This window comes from Lepus europaeus, chromosome 3 (assembly GCF_033115175.1).
Source record: "Lepus europaeus isolate LE1 chromosome 3, mLepTim1.pri, whole genome shotgun sequence".
Classification (NCBI taxonomy): Eukaryota; Metazoa; Chordata; class Mammalia; order Lagomorpha; family Leporidae; genus Lepus; species Lepus europaeus.
The window spans coordinates 39,786,591-39,808,869 of record NC_084829.1 but is presented as its reverse complement, the minus strand read 5'-3'; the positions used below and the strand labels follow the sequence as shown (position 1 = coordinate 39,808,869).

Here is a 22,279-nt window from a genome sequence, read left to right as displayed (position 1 = left end):
CGAGCAGCGGTCCATCCAAAGCAGGAAGTAGCTCCACTGAGTGTCCTTGGTCACCCCGCAAGAACTGATGGCTGGTCTTCACATCTGGAGTCACTTTGGCCGTGGCTAAGTGGTTTCTTCTTCCCCTCATCCTCAGATTCTTTACTCTGCGGGGCCCGCCCAGCAACCCCTCAGATTGCAGCTGGGCTGCTTCTGGCCCCTTAAACAGGAACATGGCAAAGGGCACTGCTTTCTGCGGTGACCCCCACCACCCCGAGGGTGGAGAAGCCTTTGCAGAGGGCTCTCAGCGTCTCCCACACGGTGCCCTGTGCAAGTCGAGCAAGCTAGGGCAGGATGCTGCCCCCAGGGGAGATCCTCTGTGTGTGTCAGCTCCTTAGGTGATGGAAGCAGGCAGCACAGGAATGATGAAAGTGACAGCAGTAACTATTACGAAGTGGCAGTTGTCATTTAGCCGGTTAGTAATCTGGGAGTCATCTAATAAAGGAAGAGCCTCTGTGCCAGGGATGATTGACTGCAGAGGGTGCCTAAAGAGAGCTGTGCTGAAAGCCCCAATGCTAAGATTAACATCCCCTGCGAAGAATCCTGTGAGTGATAGGCAACGTCTACCATGGGCGTGAGGAAGGTAACTCGGGGCTGCATATTTGCCTTCTTTGTCTTGCATGTTCTTTCCCAAAAAGTCCCCCTTCCTAAATGACTCCACCCTCCTCCTGGCAGGAGGGTGAAGATATTATCTCAGATGGTCCATTTTTCTTCTTAAGATTCTTTAGCACCTCCTCACCCCAAGCATTTATCCAACCCAGTAGCAAAAGAGTCTTTCCTTCCCATCCTAACATTTGCAGACTTGTCCTTCACCCCAGCGTTTCTGATTTTAGCCATCATCGCCTCTCTCTGGTCACTGGGACATCCTTGTCCCAGGCACCACGCCCAGGAGTGCTGGACTGCTGGCCTTTCCTGTGATCTGCATATGCCCCCTGACCTTTGTGTTTCATAGTACACCTTGATAAGTTGTCCGTATCTGCAGATTATTGTCTCCATCTAAACTCTTCCCTTCCCCACCTCCCTCAGCCCACTCATCCTAACGTGCCCACGCGCCCACGTGAACACTCACTCAATTCCAATATGTATACAAGAACCTTATATCAGATGTCTTAAAGGAAAAGGCTCTCGGCCAGCGCTGCGGCTCACTAGGCTAATCCTCCACCTGCGGCGCCGGCACTCCAGATTCTAGTCCCGGTCGGAGTGCCGGATTCTGTCCCGGTTGCTCCTCTTCCAGTCCAGCTCTCTGCTGTGGCCCGGGATTGCAATGGAGGATGGCCCGGGTCCTTGGGCCCTGCACCCGGATGGGAGACGGGGTGGAAGCACCTGGCTCCGGCTTCAGATTGGCGCAGTGCGCCAGCCATAGCGACCATTTGGGGGATGAACCAACGGAAGGAAGACCTTTCTCTCAGTCTTTCTCTCTCACTATCTAACTCTGCCTGTCAAAAAAAAAAAAAAAAAAAAAAAAAAAAAACGGCTCTCCCCATGCCCACTGCCTCTCAGCCTTGTGTGTCTGCCCCACTGTATGTGTTGTAGGTATTCAGCGTGACCCTGTCTCAGAACTGCCACTTTCAAAGCCCCGGGTAGTGTAATCACACCCCCATGTCTGGCCTCCTCCCTGCCCTAGCACAGAACATGGCACAGCCGGCTCAGAGCCTTCTCGCACTTTGGTGCTGAACAATGTGCCCCCCCACCTCCCGCCAGAACCCAGACCCCTCTCGCTCTTCCTCATTCCCTGGTGGTCTTCTTTTATCCTTTCTCCTCATCAGTCAGAGAGAACCGAGGCTCCACATGAATAAATGTCTCCCCAGGAAAATAGGCTTGGGGCCCTGGCTAGGAAATCATGTTTCAGCATGAGTAACACAACTCTCCGTCATTGTGCTTCTGTCAATTTTTAAGCAATAGCTTAAGCAGCAGTCGGCTGTTTGGGAGCAGACAGGAAAGCAAGCTCTGGTCCGCAGGCCCAAGACCGAAGGAAATCAGACAGCAGGCCCAGAGGCAGCAACATAAACCCTCCACTTCTGCTGTTTTTTCTTTCCATTTGGTTTCCATGGAACCCTGTGTTGGGGGCAGGAGAGGGCTTCCAAAAATACTGAGTTGTGTTCTTAAACAAAAATAAGGCACTGAATTGGAGGATGACAAAAAGGAGAGCCTGAAGAAATAAGGAAGGGACTGGTACGTACAGAGTAGTAGACACGATGTCTTCAGAAACCCAACTCCAGAGCTAATGCGGAAAGCCCCTTGCTGACAGCCATTTCTTTTTTTTTTTTTTTAATTTTTATTTATTTATTTTTTGACAGGCAGAGTGGATAGTGAGAGAGAGAGACAGAGAGAAAGGTCTTCCTTTGCCGTTGGTTCACCCTCCAATGGCCACTGCAGCCGGCGCATCGCGCTGATCCAAAGCCAGGAGCCAGGTGCTTCTCCTGGTCTCCCATGCAGGCGCAGGGCCCAAGCACTTGGGCCATCCTCCACTGCCTTCCCGGGCCGTAGCAGAGAACTGGCCTGGAAGAGGGGCAACCGGGATAGAATCTGGCGCCCCAACCGGGACTAGAACCTGGTGTGCTGGCGCCGCAAGGCGGAGGATTAGCCTGTTAAGCCACGGCGCCGGCCTGACAGCCATTTCTACCAAAATGCTCTCTAACCAGCGTCACAAGTCCAGAAGAGGCTATGCCTCCGGGGTCTGTAAATATTTCCCATCCAGCCCACAACCTGGAATTGCGACGTCGCGTTCTGGGGACTCGGACTAAGAAATACCTCTGCTCTGGTTTTAAGCAGTCCTGTGATCCAGCACCTCAGCAGCTTGCTCTTAATCACCCCTGTTCTCTGGGATTTGGTGCTGAGACCTATGGCTGAAATTTACTAAAAGCAAACAACTAAAATCTAGAAACAAGCAGAGCAGGGCAGGACTCCTGAGAGCCTAAGCTTCCAAGAGCTGAGCCTGATAGACTTAGCAAAGTCTAGAAGAAGGTAAAATGTAGAAGGGCACTTCTACAAGTCTGTGGAAGGTGGAAGTAAAAAATAAGTTTGCTTTGATGCAAAAAAAAAAAATAAACTTTTTTTGACATCTAAGCATAAGTGTTTTCATAATATGCATTTTCCGTGAAATTTTTGAAGGTCTCGCATATGTCTTTGCAGGACCTATTTATTAGCTAGTGGTCAACAAATGATGGGGCTGGCACTGTGGTGCAGTGGGTTAACACCTTGGCCTGAAGCGCTGGCATCCCATGTGGGCGCCGGTTCGAGACCTGGCTGCTCCACTTCCTGTCCAGCTCTCTGCTGTGGCCTGGGAGGGCAGTAGATGATGGCCCAAGTGCTTGGGCCCTGCACCCTCACGGGAGACCAGGAGGAAGCTCCTGGCTCCTGGTTTGGGATCAGCACAGCTCCAGCCATTGCGGCCCATCGTGGAGTAAACCATCAGATGGAAGACCTCTCTCTCTCTGCCTCTCCTCTCTCTGTGTAACTCTGACTTTCAAGTAAAATAAATAAATCTTTAAAAAAAAAAATAAAACAAATGATGCAGTTCTTCTTTACTATCCCTGAAATAATGGTATTATCTCAAGAGTAGCTACATTTTTCTAAAAGCATCTTGGGGTTGCAGTTGATCTCTGCCGATGGGCCATGGTGGCAAGTAGTGAGGGGAAGATGGTGTTGAGTTTCTAAAGTCCTGAGCTCCCCCAGGAGCCTGGAGTGAGGGCAAGTGATGGACGATGGCTGCGTGGTTCAGTTGCCCCAGAACATCACAATATGCCACATTAAAAGAAAGAGCACTCAACATTTATAACGTTCATTCCTTCAAAGACTTGACTTCCTCTCCAGTGCCAGGTACTATTCAGGTGCTATAAATACCACATCCAGGGCTGGAATGTGGTACAGAGGGTTAAGCTGCCTGCCACCTGTGATACCAACATCCCATATGAGCGCCTATTCAAGTCCCAGTTCCTCCACTTCTGATCCAGCTCCCTATTAATGCACCTGGGAAAGCAGTGGAAGATGGCCCAAGTACTTGGGCCCATGCCAGCCATGTGGGAGATCAAGACTGAGTTCCAGGATCCTGGCTTCAACCTGGCCCAAACCTGGCTGTTGTAGCCATCTGAGGAGAGAACCAAGGGATGACAGATCTCTCTCTCTCTCTCTCTCTCTCTCTCTCTCTCTCTCTTTCTCTCTCTCTCACACACACATACACGTATGTGTGTGTGTCTATCTCTTTCTCTCTATCTTTCCTCTATTTTGTCTTTCAAATAAATAGGTAAATCTCAAGAAAAAAGAAATATTGTAGCAAACCAAACTGATAAAAATCTATACTCTTATGCAGCTTACAATTTCTAGCAATGACAATGGGATATATTGACATTTGAAGTAAGCTATGGAAATAGTCAACAAAAGTCATGGTGTTTTCTGTGAATAGAAAGCAATGCAAGGTTTTGGGCAAGAGAGGAGTTAGGAAGAGTGCAGTCTCCTGGGCAGGGCCCCCAGCAGTCGTGATGAGCACCACCAGCCTGGCCCTCTCCATCGGGCTTTCCCAAAAAAGGTGGTCTTAAAGAACTTATGCCTCCAAAAGCTGGGCAGTGTTCACCCCTTTATAACCAATTTTATTTATTTGAAAGGCAGAGGTATGGAGAGAGAGAGAGGCAAAGGCCAGACCAAAGCCAGGAACCAGGAACTCCATCCAGGTGTCCCATATGGGTGGCAGGGACCCAGTTCCTTGGGCCATTTTCCACTGCCTTCCCAGGAGCCTTAGTAGGGAGCTGGATTGGAAGCAGAGCAGTTGGGAATTTAGGGATCCAGTGCGGGATGCTGGCATAGCAGGTGGCAGCTTAACCCACTGTGCCACAATGCAGGTCCCCACAGCGCCTTCTTCATTCATGCTGCATCCCCGTCCCCTCCACCTGGCATCTTTTACGTCGTCTCCACCTGGCCAATGCTTCGCCATCCTCCAAGACCCTTGCAGGCGAAGTACACGTGTTCCCTCCTCCTTTTTTTTTTTTTTTTTTTTTTGACAGGCAGAATTGGACAGTGAGAGAGAGAGAGAGACAGAGAGAAAGGTCTTCCTTTTTCCGTTGGTTCACCCCGCCAATGGCCGCTATGGCTGGCACACCGCACTGATCTAAAGCCAGGAGCCAGGTGCTTCTCCTGGTCTCCCATGTGGGTACAGGGCCCAAGGACCTGGGTCATCCTCCACTGCCCTCCTGGGCCACAGCAGAGAGCTGGACTGGAAGAAGAGCAACCAGGACAGAATCCGGCACCCCAACCAGGACTAGAACTCGGGGTGCCGGCGCCGTAGGTGGAGGATTAGCCTATTGAGCTGCGGCGCCAGCCACGTGTTCCCTCCTGACACAGCCCTTTCCCACTCTTCCCGCCAGAATTTGCCTCCCCAGTCTTCCCCCCTCCTGTTCCCCAGTGCTGGACACAGCCTTCCCTCCCTGGAGCAAGCAGCAGCCCTCACCGTCATTTGTTCCACTTTTCTTTCTCCCTTACTAGACTTTGAGCTTTCAGCATAAGGATCAAAGCTTTACTCTGCTTGTTTGATTTCTCGCAGGCTTAGCACTGCGCCTAGGATAAATAAATACTTCTTGAGAGAATAAATAAATAGGTGATTGTCCCATTAGCAAGGCTGGCATTCAATGGCTGTACTTGCTCTTCTCTTTCTGGCACGTGCGTTATGCGCTTAGGGGCGAGAGCTTGCCATAGCAAGAGGAGGCCGCTTTCTAAATTCTCAGACGAAAAAGGAAGTGGTGACTTCAACTTCTCATCAAAAAGTAAAGAAGGTGTCCATGAACGTTGATGGTGATCCCGGACTGGAATGAGAAGCGGCCTATTAGTGCAAGGCCGAAGGAGCCGGATATGGGCTCTGAACAAGCAGGAAGCGATGGACTAGAGCGGAACTGCACTGCGGACAAGGTTCACCCGTGACAGCTGCTCCCCGGAGTCCCTCCCAGGGACTCCCTGTGGACTCTCGGGCTCATGCTCCATGCAGTGACACTTGAAGAAGCCCCTGAGGAATCCGGGCTTCGCTCCTCCTTGGGGCTCTGGGCTCGGTCAGCCACCTCATGTTGGCCTCCCTGTGCTAGCTCTCCTGACAGGTCATTGCTAGGATCACGGCCCGTGCACCAAGGTTCATTCCCCTGCGTCACTGACTCCAGAGGACTTCCAGGGATAGCAGGAGAAAAGCAATGTCCTGCTCCCGGTGACAAGCCCTCGGCATGGACGGGTCCCTCAGTGCCTTTTAAATCTCCACAAGTATTGAGTGTTCCATTGTAACTTTCCCGGGCCGTGTACTCTCTGAGATCCTGAGTCTTTGAGAAGTGCTGATCCGTGGATGATCCATTCCGCCTCTGGTCCCAGATTTCTTTGCAGGACCTTCAAGGTTCTCAACAGAATGATCCCAGACGACCATCCAGTGCGTTCGCTCTCCTCTGTGCACGCTGTGCCCAGGGCCCTGCACCCGGGGAAGGGGTGCCCATTGGTTCTCCATGCCGCAGGTCCCACTGCCATGACGATGCCAAAGCCACTGAAAAACCTTAGCATTCGCTCTGTCAACTCTACAAGAAAGCAAAGCCAGGAGAGAAGAGACCAAGAGCTTTCTCATCTGTCCAAGCTTTTTGAGCAGCACTCCATGCCCTAAGCCCCACCCCTGCTGCTACCTGGTTGGTGGAAGCCAGAGGCCATCTTATCACCCCCACTGTGGGAGATGGTTTGCCTCAGTCCCCCAAGCAGGCTCTGGAGCACTCTCTGTGAAACTTCCCTCTTCCAGAACCGTACTGTAGCCCTGTTAGACGTGGGCTCAGATGGGGGAGGTGACCGGGATAAGTCCCTTGGCTCCTGGGGGGCGGTGCTGGCCCAGAGCACTCCCTCGTTAACGTCTCTCAAGCGTCGGGGCCCACCTCTCCGCATCTCGCACACACCCGTTGCCAGGCCCGCCCCATGCCAGACAGATGTGGAGACAGAACTGAGCCGTACCCATTTGCTTCTTATTGGGAAAGGGTGGGGTGTCTTCCTATGCCTCACCATTCAGACATTCTTCATGGTGCTATTTTTATCATCAAATTGGTGTCAGATGGGCTGGTCCCGCTCCTCCCACTGGGGCTGGGTGAAGGGACAGAGCGGGCTATTTCCAGGCAGGAGGAGATGTTGTAAGTGGCCCATCTGAGTGGAACCCAGGGCCAGAAGACCAAGGCAGGTCATCCCTGCCACTCATGCTTGACCTGATTCATGTAACAGACATATGCTGAGCACCTTCTGAATGCCAGATAGTGAACAAAGCACTAGGGATTTACACACACACACACAAATTGTTTTAATGCTATCTCTGCCCCTGGAGAAACTTGCGTTTCACCAGAAAGGGCTGTCATGTGAAGTGACAGTGTCTGCCGGGCTGTGCAAGTTCAGGTGCGCTGATAAGGAACAAGGCAGGGGCAAGATTTGTTCTGCCTGAGCCGCAGGGAAAGCTTCCTGGAGATAACAACATTCAGCCAGGACTTCAAAGATAAATAGACTTGCCGGATAGAAACATGGGAAAAGGTCACACAGACAAAAAAAAAAAAAAAATCCGGAGGTAGAAGCATTAAAACAGCAACTGCAGATTCCTCCCAAATCCAGCTGTGAATCCAGCTGTCACACAGGGGCTCCCCAGCACACAGCTGCATGGAGCCTCACCGGAGAGGTTGCAAGAAGAGGGTCCAGTGCATGCATGCACCCCACTTGCTGTGAGGGCTCTGGCTGCTCTGAGCGGGGCCCAGCAGTGAGTGTCTGCCTGCAGTGGCAAGGGCAATGCAAGACCCTGGAGTTAGACCCGGACTGGGGACCCTGGGCCTTGGGGCTTGCCACCGAGGTCACAACTTTTCACTGGGATCTGAGCCGTCTCACTGGCCAGGGATGAATCATTACATGGGACGAAGAGGAGACTTTCCTAGATTCTGTATCTGTCTGGATTGTCCTTCCCTTAACTAAATGCCTGGAAACTCAGGGTACAATTTAACAGAAAACCAAAAGAGAGCCTAACAGGAAAACAGGGCGAAGTGTGCCGCCGAATGCTGGCAGAAAGCGCATCTGCAGATGTTCCGGGCAGTCCTGGCCCTGGCCGGGCGCTCTGGGTTTCATTTCCTCTGACCCGACATTCCAAACCCCACCCCAAGTCACATGGAGGCAGGCGCAGGCACAGACCTGCGGGGCGACCGCGGCTAAGGGCCAGCGGGACGAGCCTGGGGCCACCTGTCTGGTCAGAGGCTCCCTGCCGTGGGCCTCTCTCGGAGCCAGGGCTGGCTTTGTGGTCGGACCAAAGCAGCAGTGAAATTAATAGGATCCTGATGCTGTGACTGAGGCCATCTCCCTGTGTCTCCAAACAGGGATGAGAGAGGAAATGTCTTTAGGACGCCAGGAGGCATTTGAAATCTTCAAGAGGGACCACTCTGACAGCGTTACCCTGGATGACAACAAGCAGATTCTGAAACAGAGGTAAGCCTGGCTCTGAGTGCGGCTGGCCTTCCAGGGCGTGGCCAGCCCAGCCCAGAGCAGACCTGCTCCTCTGTCCGTCCTTCTCTACTCAGCCCAACTCGTGAGAGATAAGGCATGGTGTGCATTCAGGTTCGCGTTTGATCCCGCCCAGCCCGCGACAGTTCTGTCATCATCCCAGTCTCATTGGGGTGAGCAGCTTTCGCCGCCGGGCCTTCTCCATTAACTTGATACACAGTCATCACATCGGAGCTGACATCTCGTGAGCCTGCGACTCTGTGGCTGTCTCCCTGCTGCAGCGATGGCGGAAGTTCTCTGGACCAAAGGATGGTCCTGGAGCGCCAGGCCCTCCAGCTGTTCTGCAGGGGACTCCAAAAACGGACATCAAAGGCACATTTATTTTGGTGCAAGAAATTTTGAAATCCATATGTAGTTTTTTTCCTGATACATTTTCCATGAATTTCTTGAGCACCCCCTGGTATGCATGTATTTCACAATTATTTCCTACCCATATAAACGTCTCTTTTAATTCTTGATCATTTTTAAAAATGTATTTATTTGAAAGGCAGAGCTACAGAGAGAGGGAGACACAGACACATACAGAAAGAGAGAAAGAATCTTCTGTCTGCTGGGTCACATTTCAAATGGTTGCAACAAAAGGAACTAGATCAGGCCAAAGCCAGGAACCTGGAACTCCATCTGGGTCTCCTACGTAAATGCAGGGGCCCAAGCACTTGAGCCACATTCTGTTGCTTTTCTGGGCACATTAGCAGGAAGCTGGATCAGCAGTGGAGTAGCCAGGACTCAAATAGGCACCCATATGGGACACCAGCATTGCAGGAGGCTGCTTAACCTGCTGCACCACAGTGCCAGCCCCTCCACAATCATTTTGAAGTACCCTCACATAAGCACATCTTATGGTAGAAGTGTGCTCTGGTGTGTTCCCCAGGGCACAGGCAGAGAAGGCAGAATCATCTGCTGGCATGTTGTCAAATGAGGCTGGGTTCTGGACCCCTTTAGAGTAAGCTCAGGGATGCACAATTCGGTTGAACTAGTCTGTGAGTTAGACACACATACTCAACATGAAGCCCTGAAGCAGGCATAAGACTGCTGAATACATTGGTCCAGAGCTCAGAAGAGTTAGTGAACTCTTATATGCCGCATGTGACACAGTGAATTCTCAAAAGCTATTTGTTGAAATAAAATAAGGAAAATGCAATAAATGCTGTGGTGCATGGGTTAAGCTGCTGCTTGGGATGCCAGCATCCCATATCAGAGTGCTGGTTAGAGTCCTAGCTACTCCACTTCTGATCCAGCTTCCTGCTAACACACCCTGGGAGGCCGCAGGTGGTAGTTCAAGTACTTGGGCCAGATTAAGTTCTGGACTCCTGGCTGGGGCCTGACTGACCTAGTCCTGGCTTTTGCAGGCATTTGGAAAGTGAATCAATGGATGGAAGATCTCTCTCTCTCTCTCTCTCTCTCGGTGAAAACAAATAAATAAACACGTTAAATGAGGAAAATGTGTTACACAGGCCTAGAAGATAAAACAATCAGAAAAGAGCAAGCACTTGGTATAGTTGCTAAGAAGCCAGTTAAGATGGTACATCCCATATTATCCCATATTTGAGTACCAGGTTCAAGTCTCAGCTCTGCTCCTGATACCAACTTCCTGCTAATGTTCATCCTGGGAGGTAGCAGGTAATAGCAAGTACTTGGGCCTTGGCCACCCACATGGGAGACCTGGATTGAGTTCCTGATTCTCAGCTCCTACCTATCCCAGCCCCAGCTGTTGCAGGCACTGGGAGAGTAAATCAGTGGCTAGAAGATACTTTTCTACGTCTCTCAATCTCCCTCCCTCCTTCTCTCTCTTTTTAAAAAAAAATTTCAAGTGGATTTCAATAGCCACCAGATTTGAAAACCATTGGCTTAGACCTTGTCCAGAAACCTTGAGATCAGAACCTCTGAGCCAGGGTCCCCAACCCCCTACAGATTAACAAATCATCAGGTGCCTCTCTCACACACCCAAGCTTAAGAACCACTAACTTAAGGAGAATGTAATACTTCATCTTTCTTACTCCAAAATTGCTGTCCCTGGTTCTGGTTTGTACCCTGAGTTTAGGTCTATTTCCAGCAGGGAGTCGGGTAGGGATGGGCAGGATGAGGGTACTGTGGTCTCTCAAAGCCTTCTTTTTTATGATTTTATGTATTTATTTGAGAGACAGAGTTATAAGCAGAGAGAGGGAGAGACAGAGAGAAAGTCTACCAACCGCTGGTTCACTCCCCAGATGGCCACTATGGCCGAAGCTGTGCCAATCCAAGACCAGGAGCCAGGAGCTTCCTCCAGGTCTCCCACACAGGTGCAGGGGCCCAAGGACTCTGGCCATCTTCCACTGCTTTCTCAGGCCATAGCAGAGAGCTGGATTGGAAGAGGAGCAGCCAGGACTAGAACCGGTGTCCATATGGGATGCTGGCGCTGCAGGTGGAGGCTTAGCCCACTAACGCCACAGTGCCGGCCCCTTGATGCCTTCTAAAGCACAGCTCATCTGACTCTGATGCAGGAGAGCTCGGACAGCCCAAGCAACCAATGTGCTTCTGGGCTGAGACGTACCAAAGTCACGCAGCCTGGGCTGGTGACACCGCTGATTCCATCTCCCTCGTGTGGCTGCAGTGCAAGGGAATTAGCGAGACCACGTACAAAGCTTCCTCCACAAAGAAGTTTTCCCGGCAGTAAGTCAGTCTTTTTAAAACACACGAAAAGTCAGGAGACCAGCCCACATTTTAAAAAATGTCTACATCTGTTGAAAGTTACTGCCCTACCAATGATGAAGGGACAGTTTGGCACCAGCAGGGTGCAGTGTAGAACCTGCCCCTTGCTCAGGATCAGAGCTGTGGTTTGCATTCATGGAGGGTTTTCAGTGATTACATATTACATGCTCATAACCGCTTCAGGCAGTAGAGACTGAGAAAAAATGTTTTTGTACATGGACAACTGCACAACCAGTGCTCCCACTGCAAGCGTTAAAATAATGAGCACCACGGATTCGCCTAGCAGTGACTTCTGTGCCACTGCTACTTCAGGAACGTTCTCCCAGTAACCCCAGCCCTGTCCGCATGTGTGCTCGCATTCGCTACCATCACAGGGAGGACCCAAGTGGGACAGCTACGGGAGCCCTGGCCAGTGCTAAGACTACAGACACAGACCGGAGGAGTCTGACTCGGGCTGGGCTTCGGGTGCTGTTTCCTGACTCCACTGTTAAAGCTCACCTTTCTGCAAGGAATCCCCCAGCCTCACTTCAAATATCAAGTCACTGTGTGGTCTGAGGGCTCCGCTGCTGTGGGCTCCTGTTGGAGAAAAGAGCCACAGAAAGAGGCTGGAGCCAGTCAGCCCCGCACCAAAGGCCTGGGTTAGTGCAGCCTCTCTGCCCCGTAGCAAGCAGGTTCCAAGCCCCAATGCCGGGACTACTGGTGGCCCAGGGTCCCTCCGCTGCCTGCCTCTGCTCCCCTCTGGCGAGGACTGATGCTGAGTTTTGCAGGAGGGCACGATGAATGGCTCAGCCCTGCGCACTCATGGGACTTGGCACAAGGGTTTCTCTTCCCCCTTTGTACCTGCACAGGGAATCTCTAGCATCTGGAAGCTCCGGACCCCAGGCCGGGGGAGGTTGCTGCCTGTCTGTGACAAGAGAAATAAGATGTTGGCACATTAATAGGATATTTTGCCCTCTGCTGAGCTGGAGCATGCAAGCCAATTCTTAAGCGGATTTTTTTTTCAATACAGAAAAATTTCAATTCAAAATCACAGCATTCTCCAGGCGTGAGTCATCCTCAAAGCAGATAATAAAAGGGAGAGCGGCTGGAAAACCCGCACTGGGCAGCTGCCCAGGCCCAGCACCGCACAGCCTCCTCTCGTTTGCCAGAGACGGAGTTCCAGTAAATAACAGGAGAAGAAATAAAGGAGGAGATAACTACGCTTGGAAGTGAAGGCGTTGACAAGGTGAACTAAACCAGGAAAAGCACGCCCAGCTCCGCTGGGTCCTTCCGGCCTGGGATGAGCAGCAGCCCCCGGCCAACAGGGAGACCGGAGGAGGGTGGAGAGCAATCCTGTTACACCATCTGGAATAACACCCAGGACAAGTCCCCTGGTTCCAATTACACCTCGGGCTTAGCCTTCATTAGTTCACTATTTTTTTTTTTTTTTTGTAGTTATACCTTGTCTGCGGAACTGGAATTATCAACTCTGAGAACAGAGATGAGGTTAACATCTTCTCCGCTCCCCCACAGTTTTTAAAACAGAAAAAAACGGACGCAAAATGGTGCACGCCGCACGTTTTTTGGTTGCTGTTTGAGAATTTTGAAATTGACATTGAGCACTCCTAGCAGCCCGGAACCCTGCTGAGAATACCCAGAGCCTCCTAGGAGCAGGAGGCCGCAGCCCAGGCCTGCTGTGGCCGGGGAGAGCCTGCTTCCGAGACAGAGGGCGGCCGTCTCAGGGGCAGGCAGAGGACAAAAGGGACGCTGGTACTGCAAGTGCAAAGCAAGGCTCCTCATTGCGGCCAAATGGCGGCGCCACGGGGCTACCCACAGGCTTATGGGAAGGAAGTGGGAAAGTTGGGCCCAGTCTCCCCTTCCTCTGGGACAGGCAAGAGGGCTGGGTGTGACGTCAGTTGCTCTGGACTAGGAAGACACAGCAGGAACTCCTTGCTGTCCAACGCAGACCTGCCCAGGGCCTGGAGAAGCCCCTCCAGCCGGCAGGACAGGGAAGGAGCACAAGTGAGAGGCTCTCGGGAGCCCAGGGCCTGTAGCTTCCCGCAGCCGCTGCGCATACTCCCTGGTGAGCCACCCTGGGGCAGAGCCAGGTGCTGGCTTCCACGGCCCTGTGATGACAGAGAGACGCACTCAGCTGCTCCTGGAAGTGACATGGGATTCCTCCTTACCCGTCCCCTCCTCTCCGTTCCCACGGCAGCCAGGCCGAGGGCACTTGAGCGCTGGCTCCCGAGGATGCCTCCTGGACCTCCGGTTTGCTGTGGGTGGTTACTGCTGCCCGCAGGCAGCCCCACCTCGCAGACATCGCATGCCCCTGCCAGGCAGCGGTCACAACGCACACAGGCAAAACACACTTGGCGCGCATGTCCTCGCCACACCAGCCCAGCCTGGGAGGCACCTCATCCTCCTCTTAGAGGTGAGGGAGCTGAGCCCCACCAGCGAGAGGGGGAGCCGACTCCCAGTCCAGTGCGCTCCCCCCACACGCTCGCCTTTGCACACACACTTGCTCACGTGCTTATCCCATGAATATCTGTGCAATGCTTCCTGGGAGCGAACCCCTGTGCTAAGCCCCAGGGGTGTAAGCAGGAATTAAACAGACAGGGTCACTGCCCTCTTGGAGCTTACAATATATTCTGTAAGCTTTTCTTTTTTCATTATTTTATTTTGTTTAAGGAATACAACTTCATGCATCTAATATATACAAATTCGGGGACATAACGATTCCTCCTACCTATACTCCCACCTTTCTTCCTCCTCCCTCTTCCTTCCCCTTTCTTATTTTTTACAAAGATCAATTTTCAGTTAATTTTTATATGCATAAGATTAACCCTATCCTAAGTAGAGAGTCCACCGATTAGTTTGAAGAAAAAAAAATAAAGAAAAGAACGAAACCAACCAACCAACCAAATTGTTCCTTAATAGTCAAGGCAAGTGCTGTTCACGTAGCTGAGAGACAGACAGAGCTCCCTGCCACTGGCTCACTCTCAAACGCCCACGACAACTAAGGGTGGGCCTGGGGCCAAAGCTGACAGCCATGGACTCCTCCAGGTTTCCCACCACCTGGAGAGTAAGAACCCGACTACTTGAGCCATTGCTGCCGCCTCCCCGGGTCCACAGTGGTAGGAAGTTGGAGTGAGGAACCAGAGCTGGGGATTAAACCCAGTTGCCCTGGTGTGGGACGTGGGCGCATTCAATGCAAGGCCAAATGCCCGACACAGAGCTTACGGAAAGGGAGACACACAAGTGGACATGCAGTTCTTGTACAGTAAGCTCTCTCCTGTGACAGCTGTGGAGCCCCGGGAAGCTTCCAGTGCAGACTCGCCCAGTCCTAGAGAGCCATCCGGAGAGACGGTCATCATGGTGAAAGTGGAGGGAGCAGGTAGTAACCAGCCAGATGCAGGGAGAGAGGCTCCAGGAGCAGGAAGCAACCCCACAGTGACAGGAAAGCCATGCAGGCCAGCCTGGAAAGAGGATGCTGGAGGAGATGGGAGGAGCCAGAGCACGGAACCTCTTCTGTGCCGTGAAAGGCATGTGGGCACCAGAGAGCCCCTGAGGAGTCCTGAGCAGGGGGCTGCAGAATCAGGCATGCGTCTGATCAAGGAGGACCACTCAGGGCCTACCCTGATGATGGGCGGGCGCGGGGAACTACCCTGCAGGCAGGTAGCGGGAATGCACAAGAGGAGCCAGCAGTGGTCGCTGAGACGGTGGGGGTGGGGAAGAAGCCCAGGGAAAGGCCCTGATAGATTCAGGAGACTGTGGAGTGGCTGGGATCCCAGGATCGCGTGGGAAGGCTGACAGGGAGAGGAGCAGAGAGTGGTGTGCGAGTGACTGGCATGGGCCCTGGGTGCATGCCAGGACCACACATGGAAAGGGAGGCAGCAGGAGGAACAAGGGGCTTCCAAGGGCGGTGATCAGGTCTTCACAAAGCAGTGAGTTTTCTCTGCTTAACCCAATGGACAGCTGGGCCAGGGATTAAACAAGGCAGGGCTGGGTTGGAGATGTAGGAGGTGTCCCCAAAGAAGGCACTGGCATGAATGGAATGGCTAGGGGGAGCAGGTCGTGTGAGCAGAGGGCCTGGGACAAAGTCCTGGAGACACTGACGTCCAGGAAAGGTGACCAAGGAGAGAGGTGGTGCCTTGGGAGCTGGTGATGGAGAGGCTTCCCCTGGGTCCCACGGCACCTGCTTGATGCGCTGCTGGATGGGAGATGGGGGGCCTGGGTGTCATAGAAGCCAGGCTCATGGAAGAACTGCCTTCCTTCTCCCCTCCAAGCCCAGCCCAGATTTTTCTGCCAGGTGAACCCAGCCACCTGCAGCATCTGCACTGGCACCGTGCTCCCCAGAGCAGCTAGCTGCACCGAGACAGGACGGCTTTGGCAGGGCAGAGAGCCCTTCAGCGGCTCACTGGTGGTCCTAGCTGAGCTGCAGGGCCCTCCTCCTGCCCCTCCTCCACACCTCCTCAGCAAACAGCAGAGGCTTAGCATGTCCTGCCCCAGAAAGTCAGAACCGGGGTAGCCACCCTGCACCCTGGTTAGCTCTTTGAGAAGTCAGGAGCCAGGAAACTCCCCCTAGGTGAGGAGAACTTTATGGGCAGGATGAAGCATAGGGAGCGGAGTGGGAGGGAGATGGGGGGAGGATGGGGAGCCGGGGAGCTATGCAAGTGCAGGGTGGGCCAGGAAGAACAGACAGGACTGGTAGGACCACCTTCCTCTCCACCTGTTCCCTAGCCTCTGCCTTTTCCTCCTCATCGCTCCCACCTCTCTGTACACCTGCCCTCTCTCTCCTCGCCCTCAGGGCCGGGCTTCTCAGTTTCCCTTGATTACCAGGAACACATGTGGGTGAGGTGGCCTGGAGCAGCGACAGCTTGCCAATGGTGTCACGAAGAGGCACCGCCCTCAGACCACGCCTCCCCAGCGGCAAAGCCCATTTTAGCTCTGTGCTGCCCTGCAGTTTGTGCCAGCTCTCTGCAGGGCGGCCCTCTGGAGAGGGTTGGCCGCAGCCCCCAACAGCACCCTCCAGCGGCCCCCTGGATGCACGTGGACACTGCCAACGCTGGGGCGCTCCCTGCCAGGCTGCCAGAGCGCCTCTGGGCAGCGCTGCAGTGGAAACTGCCTCTTCTGCTCCTAGCGCCTTCCCTCTTCTATCCGCACACTTGTTTTGACTTCCAGCAGTTCTGCAGCCTTGCTCTCATGTTCTCCTGAGTCTGAAGAGTCGAGAGCTTCCTGAACCCTATGGAACAGACAATAGGAGGAGTCACTGAACCGTGCGTGACTGTGGAATCCTGTGGAATCCTAGGGACGGGGGTAGACACAGCGGTGGTCTAACCGCCACGGTCCCTGCCATGGCAGAACAGAGCAGGCAGGCAGCGCTCCGCTGCCGGGTGCTGGGCCACACCTCAGATCGTGCCCGCCCAGCAGCCAAGACCAGCAGGGGCCCACAGTGCCCAGCACAGCGCCGACACTGAATGCGAATGTTTGTTGAGCAGAATTAAATTGGAATTGCATCAAAGGGAACTACACTTCTCTGCAGAAGGTGATGGGAAAGGACACACAGAGTCTTCCGTGAACCTGAACAGCCTTCATAAGGAAGCCTGGGTGGCTTCCCAAAAACCTAGTGTCGAGAAGGAGGTGCGTCCCCTTCTCTGGAAACTTCTCGTCCGTAGGCCCAGGCCCAGCAGACGGATTCGGAAAACAGCAATGATGCAACTCACACTTCTTTTCCATCCAGCGCTGAGCGCTGGGCACGGTGGCCTTTGTTTGAGCTGCTCCCCGGCCTGAAATGCCCTCCTCCCTCCGCTTCCTCTTAGAAAATCGTGGACCTAGGGGCTGGCGATGTGGTGTAGCAGATAAAGCTGCTGGCCACAGTGCTGGCATCCCATATGGACACTAGTTCTAGTCCCGGCTACTCCACGTCTGACCCAGCTCTCTGCTATGGCCTGGGAAAGCAGTAGAAGATGGCCTATAGCCTTGGGCCCCTGCACTCATATGGGAGACCTGGAAGAAGCTCCTGACTCCTGGCTTCAGATCAGCCCAGCTCCAGTTGTTGCAGCCATCTGGGGAGTAAACCAAGAGATGGAAGATCTCTCTCTCTCTCTCTCTCTCTAACTCTGCTTTTCAAATAAAAAAAAAAAAAGAAAGGAAGGAAGGAAGGAAATCATGGATACAACTAAAGTATTTGTGGGTGAGACAATGCAATATCTGGGATTTGCTGGGATGCAGTAAGATGGATAGGAATGGGCTAGAGAGAAGAGTGGAAAGTGAAATAATTGGACAGTTAATGAAATGGGAAGGAGGGTTTGTGAGGGCTTCTTCAACTATTCTATTTTGTGTCTGTTTTGAAATTTCCCTAAGAAAAGGCTTCCTAAAAACTCCTGTGCATCCACAAAACACAGGCCAATCCCACCGTGCACATGGAGCTGGCCTGGCTGCTCCCTGCTCTTGGGCCGGCCCCTCCCTTGTCACGGCTAATGTTCCCCACGAGAGCACAGTGGCTCACTGTAGTCACCCACGAACACCTTTTTTTCCAGTGGCTTTCGATGGCCTCTTTCATTTCATGTCAGAAAGGAGAGAGAAGGAAAGCAGCTAATGTTTCCAAGGGCCCACTGCGTGTGAGGGGCCGTGCTACGTGCTCCGCGCAGGCTGTGTCCTGCACCACTTCCCCGGCGCAAGCCTGGATTCATAAATACGAGTTAGGAAATATGAAGGACTCATTAGTCACACATCAGCACGACCTTCTGCTGTGCTGGTAGGCGGACATCACAGATAAACGTTCCCAGTGACACAGGGGACGACGCAAATTGCCAAGTGGAAAAAAAAAATCAGGGCACAAAATACAGTATGACCTCAAGCCCATAAAAACTGGCCAGAAGAAAGACTAGATGAATATGCATATCCAAATGTGCTTATTTCTTGGTAAGGGATTTATTAGAGGTTTTTTTTTTTCTTGTTAAATTTTCAAAATCTGGCATGATAATCACAAGAGAATTTCAAGAAGTTCATGGAAATGGGATTAAAAGATAAGTTTATTTTGGTGCAAAAAATGTTTGAAATCATTGCAGGATGTTTATCATAATATGCAGTTTCCAATGAATTCTTTCAATAAAAAATCATTTCTTTATTTGAAAGACGGAAAGGGGAAGAGAGATGCAGAGAGAGAAAGACAGAGAAAATGAGTTCCCATCCACTGATTCACTTCTCAGATGTGCATAAAAATCAAGGCCAGCCCTAGGATTGAAACCAGGAACTCAATTCAGACCTCCCACAAGGGTGGCAGGAACCCAATTACTTGGGCCATCACCACAACTCCCCAGCGGCTACTTTAGCAGGAAGCTGGAGTCAGGAGCCAGTGCCAGGAATTGAACCCACGTACTCCAATGTAGAACACAGACATCTCTTTTTTTTAAGATTTATTTATTTATTTATTTGAAAGAGTCCCAGAGAAAGAGATGGGGAGAGAAAGAGACCTTCCATCCACTGATTCACTCCCCTGGTGGCCACAACAGCCAGAGCTGAGCCAGGTCAAACCCAGGAGCTTCATCTGGGTCTCCCACATGGATGGCAGGCACCCACACACTTGAGCCATCCTCAGCTGTCTCTCCCAGGCCAATTGCAGGGAGCTGGATCAGAAGTGGAGCAGCAGGGACACTAATCAGCTCCCATATGGGATGCTGGCATCTCAGGCAGTGGCTTTACCTACTGTGCCACAGCACCCGCCCAAGACACAGGCATCTTAACCAGTGTCTTAGATGCAAGGCTAAATGCCCCCACCCCACCCCGCCCCATGAACTTTCTGAAGACCCCGTCATGTAACAGAAGACAGTAAGCTTTTTCTATAAAGGGTCAGAAGTAAATATTTTCAGCTTTGTGGGCCATGCGGTCTCTGTCACGTCTACTCGGCTCTGCTATTGTAGCACCAAAGCGGCCGTAGATCATCCATAAATGAGTGGGTGTGGCTGTGTTCCAGTAAAACTTTATTTACAGAACCAGGCAGTGGGCTGGATTTGCCTCATGACTAGCCATCGTTCTCCAACTTCTGATATATTACTTTATAATCAGAAAAACGCATTACTTAAGGATGTATTCTTTGGCCGTAACTGTAAGATCTTGGCACCGTGATTGATAGATCACAGTACAGAAGTCAGACAGCCGTGTTTTACTCCAGTGCACTTGCATCATAAAACAAGAGAAATGCAAAAGCAGAAACTAGAGGAGATGAGAAAGAAAAGTCTGTGCCCTCTTGTTAATGCAAATTTTATCTCCCTTGTTAAGCCTACTGTATTCACTTATTAAGGTTTTCTCATATGCCTTCTCAGTTTTATAATATTTTAGAAACCTTGGCAATCTTTTTTTTAAAAAAAAAAAAAAGAAAGAAAAAGTATGATAGGCAGAAAAAGTAAAATTTTCAGTGCTTGTTTGTTTTTTTCCTCCAGATTTTCTGAAGCAAAGGCCCTGGGAGAAAGCATCAATGAAGCCAGACGTAAAATTGGTAAGCAGCCGGAATTCTGGGAGTCTCTTTTCGCTGGTGAAAATCAGGTCGGGATGTGGTCCCACATCACCCTGAAGCCCGGTTTCAGCAGGGCCCCTGGCCAAGGACACTGCTATGAGTCCCTTCTGCGCAAGTCTGTCACCCTCCCCCCACCCATCAGGAGAAGCACTTTGTTTGGTCTAAAACTTGAACTTTCCATCCCTCACGCAGGCCTGAGCTCTGGCGTCCCAGTGAGAAAGCTTTGCTTTTTCTGGTGTGTGGCAGCCATAGCTCAGCTGGTGACCACCGCAGTGACGTAGGGATGGCATTTCACGTTTCCAAGGGATATGAAACACTTCCATGCCTCCTGAAGCTTAGGCTGGGCAGTCCGGAGCACAGGTGTGCATGGTGCAACGGCTTCGTAAAGCCAGGAGAGGAGAGGCAGACCTGCCACTGCGCGTTCCTGGGGCACAGGCGGCCGAGCCTGGCCCTCTAGCTGAGCAAGCCTGGGAAGCTGAGGGGAAGCAAGAGGCAAATGCAATGTAAAAAAACATGCCTCACACCTTTTTCAAAGCAAGAGAAAGATGCCTGTTTATCCTAAGCTGGAAAACACAACGGAGACCCATCCGCAGGCTTGCAGCAGCCTCACCTGTGAGTTCAGGAGGGCAGCCGGCTCCTGGGCCCGTCTTTCCCCTTTTCTTCCCCCACACAAGTGAAGACAGGACAGAATCCACTGTGAGTGTTCCCTTTGGCTTTTCCTACAGGATAGGGACAGCCCCAGTAGCCTCAGGTCATCTCGGCAGGTCCCCTCGGTAGCCTGAGGCAGAAAAGAACTTGGGGCAACCAGACCCTAAGACCTGTGCTGCCTTCCAGGAGAATCCTTGTGCCTTGGGGATTCTTAACCTAAGGTCCAGAGTCTTGGATGGAGGGAAACCCTCCTGTATTTTCAATAACCTCTCAGTAAGAAGTAGGACTACCTTTAGTGACACGTGTCAGCAGCAGGGCCCAGGAGAACTGCCAGCACCCACCACCAATGCAAACCACAGACTTTTCCAAAGATGTATGTATGTATGTATGCATGCATGCATGTGTCTATGTATTTATTTATTTGTTTGAAAGTCAGAATTACAGAGAGGGAGGGAGAGACAGAGACAGAGAGAGCTCTCCCATCATCCCCGGTTCACTCCCCAGACAGGGAGTGGGTCAGACCAAAGCCAGGAGCTGGGAACTTGTTCCTGGTCTCCCAGGTACATGCAGGGGCCCAAGCACTTGGGCCATCTTCTGCTACTTTCCCAGGAACATTAGCAGAGAGGGGAATCAGAAGTGGAGCAGCCAGGACTCAAACCAACACCCATATGGGATGCCAGCAATGCGAGCAGCAGCTTTACCTGCTATGCCACTGTTCTGGTCCCAACAGCAGATGTTTTTTGTGTCCCACCACACTGTGCAAACAGTATAAAATGTCTTTTATGTCCATTAGTCCTTCAAAATTATAATAGATCACCATTAGATCTTGTCATTTTATGTACATCTATAAAAGTACATAGACTTTTTTGTATCACAAAAAAAATTTTAATTTCAATAACTATTTCAATAGAATTGGTTTCTCCTAAATTGATTTCCCCCTTGGACGGGTAAGAGAGAAAGACTTTTTTATAAATTGCTCTTCCAAAAACAACCAGATAAAGTTTTCCTCTTGAAAAATGTCTAACACTGTTCACCAAAACGAAATGGTTCCAACATTCGTGAGATAACTGATGATGGAAGGTACCAATTCTCACACGAGCAGGCTTACCTCTCCACTCTGACTACCACGGGTCATCGCCACGAGTAAATATAAAGTCCATAATTACGGTGCATAATGGATGCTGGATGAACCCACTTTACCCTATTCTCAAAGCTAGGCAAGTTGGAGGCCATCCTGCAGCTGCGCAGATTGTGCCCTACCCAGGAGCCAGGGCACACAGGAATGAGGGCTATGTTTGGCCTGCTGAGAGAGGGTGTCTATTTGTAATTCACACACAAGGGCTCTAGATCCACAAAAGGCCTAGGCAAGTAAACTTCTGCTTTTTCCAGAAACTAGCAAGTAGAATCCACACCAGTGTTGAGATTCAAGCTTCCATTGCTACCAGGAAAGTAGCCAGCTCAGTGGTGCTAACCAAGCCCAGAGTTCACCCTTTCCTTTATGCAAGTCGAGGCCTAAGACCCATCTGCTAGGCACCTGCCTTTCGCACTGAGTCTGTAATCCGGGGAGCCCAGGTGAGTGGTCACTGAGACTCGGCCCCATTGCTGGGTATAGCCCTCGTGGTGCTTGGCCAGAGGGAATGGCCTACCACCCCGAGCATCTCAGACACCAGCTACAGGTTCAGGAGGTTTATGGTGGAACTGGTGCATGTATTTACAATCTCCCAGGCAACCTCAAAGGAAACTGGTTTCAGAAAATTTATGACATTACTGGGTGCATTTTTCCCAGGGAAAAGTTAAATCAAGCAGAGGTTGCTGTCTGCCAGAAGTGCTCTGGTGAATCCAGGAGTTGGGAGGTGGGCTCAGGGCACAGCTGTATCATGATACACA

At 51.7% G+C, this 22,279-nt stretch overlaps 1 protein-coding gene across 1 annotated transcript in view; it reads left to right on the top strand.

The window, feature by feature from the left end:
- Positions 1-22,279, top strand: part of KIF6 (kinesin family member 6) — a 424,022-nt gene that overhangs the window by 331,111 nt on the left and 70,632 nt on the right. Inside the window, exons 14-15 of the mRNA XM_062187187.1 lie at positions 8,379-8,487; positions 19,671-19,726. Of these exons, the coding sequence (XP_062043171.1) occupies positions 8,379-8,487; positions 19,671-19,726 (165 nt within the window). The remainder of the gene's footprint in view (positions 1-8,378; positions 8,488-19,670; positions 19,727-22,279) is intronic.